A 9345-nucleotide genomic window follows, 5' to 3' on the forward strand; every position below is an offset into this window, starting at 1 on the left:
TTCGTGCTTGGCAAGAATGGGTTTTTTTTCAAGCTACCAATCAATCTGGGGAAGAGGGGGAGGAACAAAAACTAAAATGAAATGTTCACTCAGTAAATGACTTGAAGAATCTTTCTAGATGCAGCTTTATTTGCTTCCCTGCTTCACAAATAGACTTCACTTAACAAGCTTATTTCCATTGTCAGTAATGGATGGAGCCTACATTGCGTAACTCTCCAATGTGTACCCTGGAAATCATGCTAGCAGTTTCATTCTAGCATGAACTAATTGTGCAAAAAAACTTATTTTACCAATTAAGAAGAGCCTGACATACTCTCAGTTGGAAAGCCTGTGTGTTTTAGAGCCCGAAAGTGAGAATGAACCTCCTAATGAAAATATCTAAAATACACGGAACTCCCACCCTGCGCCATCACCCTTCCTCTCAGAGAACACAGACTGAGAGTTTTAAATAAGAAGGTAAAATCTCGTTCTCAATTCAAATCAATAGAAAAAAATCCCATTGACTTCAACAGGCTCATGTTTTCATCCGGAATGGTCATCCATCACAGGAAGCGTTTTGGCAAGAACTGCAGCCTAGCTAGTAGATGAGGCAAAAAAGTATCACACCAGAGATAGCTTTATACAAACATCTATCATTAATGCTTTACTGATGAGAAAGAAAGAGTTAAAAGCATTCACCATTGCATTTAACAGAACTTCATAAAAACAAAAGCAACAAAGAACATGGAAAATCATCACCACTCTATTAGCAGAGGTAAGATGATGGCCCAAATTAATTAACTTGCAAATTAACCAGTACACCTTATTTTCCATTTAAATCAGCCATGTTCCGAAGCAACTAATTTCTTTTGTTTGTAAAAGGAACATATGTGTCTTTAATACTTTCTTCTAAGCCTGTACTCACCACTGGAGCAGTCAGCACCTCCCCAGCCTGGCTCACAGTGACAAGTGTCAGGAGATACACATCGTCCATGCACGCACTCCTCTGTGCAAAGAGCTGTTAAGAAAGCAAATAAAGCAATGTAAAACATATATGGAGAGCAGCAAGCACAGGCTGTCATTGTTCCTGAAAGATCAATATTTTGTTTCAAACAAAGCAAAATCCTACTTGCAGAAATAATATATTAGGTGACCAAACTAACTGTGAGAGTCCCTTTTGGACATAAGTTCATATCCTCATCTGGTTTTTGTAATGGAAAAAAAATCTAACACCAGAAATTACTTTGGATAGCAATTTTTCCTCATAATAAAACTTTTACCAAATTGACATTTAGGACGATTATTCTTGGTGAATGCCAGCTTCTTATAATGCACTCAAAGTGGCTACAGCTCATAACCAAAAAAGGAACTGAGTCTTAATAGTGTATTAAGATCCAAAATAGATTTGTAAAAATAGCCAGAGGAAAAGAAATCATTTTACTACATAATACTGAAGTCATAGCCCTGTCTTTTCAAGGTCATCAAGTTTTCCATAACTAAAAATGCCCCATATCTTATTTGTCCAGAAGTGGATTACTGAGAGTTCAATCTCCCCCAGTCTCCAGCTATGAAAAACTAGCTGCATTTCCTGTCTCACTTGTCAATTGGCTAGAAATCTACTTAAGAGAAGCTCCTTTTCTTCTTCCTTAATAAGAACAGTTCTTTGTTTGAAGACATTTCTTCTCCCATGCCCCTTCGACTGCTGACCTATTTTACAGTACACGTTGGCATTCCCATCACATAGGGAAAATGTAGAAAATGCTTATAAAACAAATTCAGACACTTGAGCCCACTATGTGGCTTCTGGCTTGGCCTACAGAGTATCAGTGAAAGTTCTGCAAGGCTAGTGACTGTTGGTGCTCAGCTGCACACACCTTACGCTTGTCTATACCAGGATGTCACAGGTAATAGTGTGAGCACTGGTTCACAAGTGTTCTCTACTGCTGCACCATTAAGAGCTGCCTGGAAGTCACGGCTGTTGGGCCTGCTTATCCCAGGGGCTGCTGAAGCTGGCTCGGGAAGGAGCCGCTCCAAGAGGGAGGAATCCAGACACCATAGCAAAACCCTATTTTTGCCTTGTAAAACAAGGTCACAAGGAAAGCATTTTGAGAATATCTTTTTTAAGATATTACAGCAGGAACTAGACTAAGACAACCAAACTCGTTTCACTTCAGCCAACAAACAATCACATGAAAACTGATTATTAGGGCTGGTACCAAACCTGAAACCCTTGTACTTTCCTCCCCTTTACCTTTAGTGGGATATCAGGTTACTCATGTACCTGAACACTGATAGTAGGGTGTTCTTATTGGACTGTTTGAAGCACAAGATTTGCTCCCTTCTTGAATCTTTCCTTTTGGTCTGGATGCTCAAGTTAGTGTTCTGAATTTGGACCATCTGAGGCTGAACCCAGAAACCTGTTTCAGGAAACTATACAGATTTAGACCCAGCACCAGTTTGTAAGTGGTATTCTTGTTATCCCAAAGATGGGACAAATCTTGTAGTCTTTAGCCTACCGAACGGTTCATCAACTGGACTTCTACATCAGTGGGAGTTCTGACTCGCTACCAGGACGGCAAGAGCGGTCTGTATCAATGGATTCCTTTCCGGGTTCAGTCTGGCTGGCAAAACTGCAACTGATTCATTACTCAGATCTTGTGTTCAGATAGTACTGCAGGAGATACGAAATACTGACAGCTAATACTCTAAACTCATTGCTTTGTGACTTGACTTTGGGTTGCAGGTATGGGACCAAATCTAGGCTGGGGCATTAGAAAAACAGGATTTGTTCATATAGACATATGAGCCACCACCTATTTTTGCAGACATTTCAGAGCTGTTGGTCAACTCAGATCAGGAAGAGCAGTGGAGCTGCAAATAAATATAAAGGCACAATATGTTGGGCGATCTGTATGAGGTACTGTAAACAGCCTGTGCTATGCACAGTTCAAGTCTACAACAAGATCCTATTCTTACTAGTGTTACGGTATCGCATTTGGCAGAGCTATGCCTGATTTACAATGGTAAATGTGATCAACAAATTTGGTCCTGAAATTTGGCACACTTTCAATTCTTACATTTCTTTATTTATGTTTAAAACAAGTCAGTCCTCTCCTCTCTATAAAGCTCTGTAGCACTTTTTGTTGTTTCCACAAGGTGATCATAGTTCCTGGCTATGCTGTGAGCCAGAAGGCTGACTGAGTGATTGTTTTTCTCTCTCCACATTACAAGAAGTACTTCAGCCCCTAAGCAGTGTGTCAAACTGACTGGCATTTCTGGTGTAATACTGGTTTATTAAGATCATAGGAAAGCCAGGCTGGAAGGGACCAGATGAGGTCATCTAGTCCAGCCCACCGCTCAAGGTAGGAACATCCCTGACTAAACCATTCCAGCCAAGTGTCCATTTAAATTTGGGTGGAAACAGCCATAAAAGTATGTTGCAGATTATTTTATGCCACACAAAGCAGGTTAAAAAAAAAGATTTCCCCTGACTGCAAAACAAGAAAAGCCTATTTTCATGTACTTTTTCCCCCATGACAAAAGAATGTTAACAGGCAGAAGTCGTTTTTCCATTTATAACTTTGCCACAAAACAGAAAAATGAAGCACATTACAGTCTTCTTGCAAGACTAGGAAAAATGAAAACACAAAGATCCGGAAAGTCTCATGCCTATTCCTTACCATCAATGTCCCATCTGCAGAATCCACTGACCCTACGTGCCTTGCTGCACAGCAGTTTACCCAGTGCAGAAGAAAATTACCTCTCTCTGTAACCCCTGCGACAACTTCTGCCTTAATAAACTTGGATGCTCAACTTCATTAAAAGCATTCGGACAGCATGCTGCTGTGATGTAAAAAACATGATGGACAAAGTGCATCGGAGGTACAAGTGCTGGGTGGCTAGTCAGATCATGCCAACTGGGTCCCACATGGGTCACCAATCTGTTGACTGAAAGACCAACCAACAATTAAAATTACGATTGGGGCAGGTATGGGCACAGGCCATCTATCAGACCCTAATAAGACTTGGTTAAATCCCTAAATAAAACCCGCTTCCAAGGGGAGAAAGGGATATTTATTAGTAGGGACAACAACAAAGCAACAATACGAATAACAACAACAGCCAATTAATCAACAACAATAATAACCACAATCAATATTGTGCTAATTAAAGTTTCAGGATTAGCCAGCGGCCTCCCAGGTCCTCCACTCACCCTGTTCCTCAAGCTGCCTCCAAGGGTGCAAGGCACGCTACTCTGTAGCTTCACCCACGGAGAAACACTCGGTCCTCACACGGACCCTTCCCCCCCGGCCCCCCTCAGGCGCCCCAGCCTCTTGGGCACTCTTATTCAACATTGCATGCCTTCAGCTGGCCCCACTCCCAGATCAGAGATTGGAAGCATTCGTATGGCCTCTCTCTGCTAGGCTAAAGGGGACGCCGTCTGCGGCCGCTCCCACCCTTACCACCTGCAGGATTTTGGCTCTTTCTGGAGACCTGGCCCACAGATGCCAACAAACCTTTAGCTGGCTCCCAGCTCTTGGGACCTTCCACGTACTGAAGGACCCCAGCACCCAGATGTCTCACACACTTGGTAGTCTGTTCCCTGGTGGTCTCTCTCATGCTCACTCTCAGGTGGGCTATGTGCTGCCAGCCCAACAATGGGCATTGTTCTCACACTGACCAATCACACGTCTGCGCACGCAGTACCTTTCTCTTGCACACAGCAGCCTGCCTGGCAGTCACTCTCGACCCTCAATTCAACATCAGGAGGAAGACACATTCTTCCATCCAAAACTACTCAGGTGCTGTGTACGCTCACACCCCACGAGCAGGGCAAATGGGCACATCAGTTCGAGAGTTTATTGCGCAACCCAGGGTGGGGAAGAGCCATGCCAAAACTGGGCCCTCCGCTATCAGCACTTACATAGTGACCATAGTGGTACTTGTTTTAAAGCCGTTTCGAATAGATCAAGTACTAAGAGCACTGTAGAAAGCCACACTGTACTCTGCGATCTTTTAATTTGGCGAAATAATATGGCAGGGCTCAATTCTGACCTCACTGGAGCAAATCAATTGAAAACAATGGAATTACACAGGGCTGGACCCCCCTCAGATGACACAGAAAGCCCTTTTCCTAAATGGAAGGTTAATTTGCCAAGAGTCAGTTTATTTGAGGAGGCAACTAATCAGGAACCCTGCTATTGTCTTTGATTTGAATCAGATCTATAATGTCCACGTAAAAGGTCAGGTTATGGCATTTCTCTGAAGTATAACCATTACAAGTAAAAATTTCAAGTTCCCCAATATAATGGGGAAGTCTTGTCTTGCTATAATCTTTAGAGTTTAAATTAATTTTTCTTTCTATTAACATTCCATATAATAGGATGCCGTGGTCCCCAAGGCGTTCTTCATAATATACTTTGTACAATGGTTTGCAAATGATCTTACTAGTTAATGAAACTATAAAAATTACTTGCACAGAAAGGTCAAAAAAAATAAAGATAAGTATATACTTTCTGACACTGTCCAGCTTGACACGCAGCTATAGCCCCCCTGGAGTAAAGACAAATCAGGCTAATGCAAGTCATATAATTCTTACCGGCACAATGGCACTAGCATTTCAACCTTTGGAATTCCACTGGTTTTATGTCTGCTTTTCCCCCGACCACTCTGAACAATCCAGCACCTCATTGATCAGTTTATTATTAGCATTCTTGGCATGAGCATAAGATCAGTTTGTAGTTTGATTCAGCCTGGTAATAAAGTGACCTACATCAAAGTCCTGCCAAAATGCCAACTTTGTAGCGACGCGTTTAGCATGAGTTATTTCACCATATTCAAGGTCACAAAGAAACTGCTCCTTATCATGGAATAAAGTCAACAAAGGGAGTCCTAAAACAATCCATTTGATGCTTATCACTTATTTGCTTTATAATTGCAAATGCTGATTTACTCAACATATAAGATCAATCCTTGCTGAAACAGACATACAGATTCATTCTTCCCAGTCTTTAAATTATTATTCAGCTTTCTTTAAATGTTACTGTTTATTTTTAATCACTATAGCCATTTGGGGCTCTAAGATACAAATAACAGGTTAGAAAACAACTGTTTTATCTGAGGTGCTGGAAAATCATCCAGGTTTTCTGGCTGCAGGATACAGAGCAGCCACAAAGTGTTTGTCATCATGAGCAGTGCAATGCTACCTATAGTAATTTCTGCAGTTGGAGTTAACTCAGGGGGATTGGGAGCCAGGTTAACCAGCCCACACGGGGCAATCGCACTGAATTCAGTGCGAGTTCTTCTGTCCTCACTGGTGCTGCTTTCTTCTGCATGTGTTGCTAAGAATTTGGGGGGCATATCCTATGGTGCTTTGTGCTGCACTTTTATACCCTATATAGTTTCTTATATCATGTTAACTCTCTAATATCTAAGGACCTGTCAGCAGGGCAGTAAGCAATGAGACTAATCTGTCACCTGGCCTTTTTTGTTCTCTCCTCCTCCTCCCAGGAGGAGATTTACATGCACAGCAGTATTTCATCTGGGAATTAAGGAGCGAAGGTGAAAGCTCTTTTTCTTTCTTCTAAATATACATACTGGTCTGTATGCATATTAGAGCAAGCAAGGTAAAAGAAACATGTTGTGCACTTAGGAGTTGATGGGTGAGGTTACAGTGATCCTTAGTTTCTGGACAGGCTCATTCCAAAAAGTCATGAAACATCCCTAAAAATGTTCTGTTTCCTTCACTGAAGAGCTTTTTTTCTTATGATGGAGATCCCCTTTGTGCCAGAGGGGTGAAGGTATTGACCCTAATCCCAAAACCCTACAGTGTCCTTTAGGTATCCTGGGCCCAGACCAGGGAGGTAATGACTAATGACCAACACTTTGATCTTGATTCACAATTCTATGGGAACTGAGTACCAAGGATAGATCTGAAGTGCTGACAGCAGCCTATGCTGCTGAGCTGGAGTTTCCTAAATACCACGGGCTTCCTGCCTAGGTGTACTGCATGACCATAGCCCAACCAAGAAGCAACAAAGGCACGAATATGTGAAGCCAGGGCATAATCTTCAAGGATGGGACAGATTCTCCAAGCCACGTGGAAATGATAACAAGCATTCCTTCGCAAGACACTGGCATTAGTGAGGAATCAAAGAGTGTTCCCTCAACTAACAGGCTGCATTGACTGGTCATGGCTGTATATCAGATAAGAGTACATCATGGTTACAGACTCTTTGAAATACTTGTCCTCTGTTTATCAGCATTGCCTTGCTCATATTTCACTTGGGCTCTGGACAGCTGCTTTCCATTCATGTATTGATCTCATCCAAGCACTGGTTGTATGCAGTGAATGGCAGACAGACCTTTCTGTCATTAGCCTGTTGCTGGTACTTGAGTCAGCAACAGGTCATGCAACCAGTTCAACTAATGGCTGCAGGAAAAAAGAGAGAGACAGAGAACTGATCCTTGTGGAACTCTGCAATCCAGGGTACAGTGGAGGAGAGTGTATCCATCCCTCCAAGAAGGACTTAAACCTCTTGAACAAATTTCTCTTGCTCCCTCACAGGCAAGTCAGCGGGGCTGCATGGTCAGTAAGGCCAATTCTGCATTACAGTTTTGGAAGATAAGAAAGGTTACATGGTCCTTCTCACTGACAGGAAGAAGTCATGTATTAGTGCCATTATGGTGGTTTCACCACCGTGTCCTGATCTGAATCCAGACTGGGCTAGACCTGGGCTAGGCCTTGCCGCAAGCCAGCATGCACTGGTTTGTGGCAAGTTCCTTTGCATGTTTTCTCAGGAATGCAAACTTGACACCGAGAGGTAGTTGCCTAGAGCAAATGTACCCAGGGCAAGTTTCTTCAGTGTTAGTCAGTCAGGCTATTTCCCACCACAAGAAGGAAAGTAAAGTCCCTTCTCTGATATGCTAGCTATTTTGGTTAGGATTCATACCACTTGAAAAAGCTACCCCAGTATGTATGATCTTGTCAATGCAGTAGTATGATACGTCTTTACAGTGCTTGGTGCTCAGTGCGTGGAGCCATTATCACCTTGGACAGCTCCTTGGGGTTTCCCTGGCATGCGATATAGCCTCAGCATTGGCTCTGCAGAACTATTTTTTCATCCCACCTTAGTCAACCACTATTTTCCAACCTTTTATTGATCTAGCTCCAGGTGTCAGACAACCAAAGAGATCTGTAGGGGCAATGGAAAAATTATTAATGGTCAAGTCTTGGGCACTTGACACCTTGCTTTGGAAGTGCAGTGTACTCTATTTTGCTGGAGTCCATAAGTGAGTCTGGGCAAAATCAGGAACACAGGTGTTTTTTGCCACCTCAAAGATAGTAGATTTTTTAATACTGCTTTGGTACGGAAGTGGTGGTCATGTATTATTCTTACTCTTTCCATCTAAGCCAAAGATCAGGTCCAAGGGCATGGTCAGCAATATGAGTTGCACCAGAAATGAGGAGAGGAGCTTGTGGACTTTTGCATCTTCAGCTGTGTCAACATGCATGCTAAAACCATCCGGGTCAAACTCAGAGTATTCCACTGGAATCACAAAGGACCAATACACTCTTTTATGAATCTTTAGTATGTGATGATTTATTAATAAGCAGAATTACATCTGCATCAGCTCGGACTCTGGTGTCTGTTATCAGATGAATAATAATCCATGGATCTAACGCTTGGTAAGATGCTGAACACAGTGGCACCTACCTTCTTGGCCCAACAGATCTCCAAACAGGACAAGACTCCTACCAGTATGCTGTGGACATGTGCAGTACTGGATGCGTCATCTGGCCAGGTTTTTATGATGCAAACTATAAATCAGGTGCTTTGTTACCAAGGAGGCTGTAAATCTTACATTGATCAGCATCAGTTTTAGTCCATGTCACATTTCAGTGACTGCTTCTAGCTCATAGTTAGGTGGTCATCCCAAGCAGCATTAGGTATCTGGTTTACTGCATCTGTTCTACTGGTCTCTTTCTATTAATATTTCTTCCCAACATAAACACTAGGAAAGGGTTTCATGGGTGAGAATAGTTAGAATGGAGGAACAGCAGTCATCTTTGCCATGGGAAAGGAAGATCTCTTGGATAATTCCAGGACTGAATCTGGGCAGAAGTGGAGGACTGCTTTCCTGGAACAGCAATGGTGTGTGCATAGGAATGTTGATGGCATAGCAGCAATAGAAATAATAACAACAGTAATAATGGGCTGGGAAGAGCTCACGGTATCATACATCCATTCACTTGAAATCAGCTGTCTGTATTACCATCATGCCAATGTTCCTCTTATTGGCTTTGAGAGAAAGACAGAGAGGATGCAAGGATGCTTTCAACTGTGTCTGAGAAGGGCTGTAAAT

General features: G+C 42.5%; 1 protein-coding gene across 1 annotated transcript in view; it reads right to left on the reverse strand.

The window, feature by feature from the left end:
* Positions 1-875: 875 nt before the first annotated feature.
* Positions 876-9345, reverse strand: part of LOC112549665 (multiple epidermal growth factor-like domains protein 11) — a 148510-nt gene continuing 140040 nt past the window's right edge. Inside the window, exon 7 of the mRNA XM_025199554.1 lies at positions 876-997. Within this exon, the coding sequence (XP_025055339.1) occupies positions 876-997 (122 nt within the window). The remainder of the gene's footprint in view (positions 998-9345) is intronic.

This window comes from Alligator sinensis, unplaced genomic scaffold (genome assembly GCF_000455745.1).
Source record: "Alligator sinensis unplaced genomic scaffold, ASM45574v1 scaffold210_2, whole genome shotgun sequence".
Classification (NCBI taxonomy): Eukaryota; Metazoa; Chordata; order Crocodylia; family Alligatoridae; genus Alligator; species Alligator sinensis.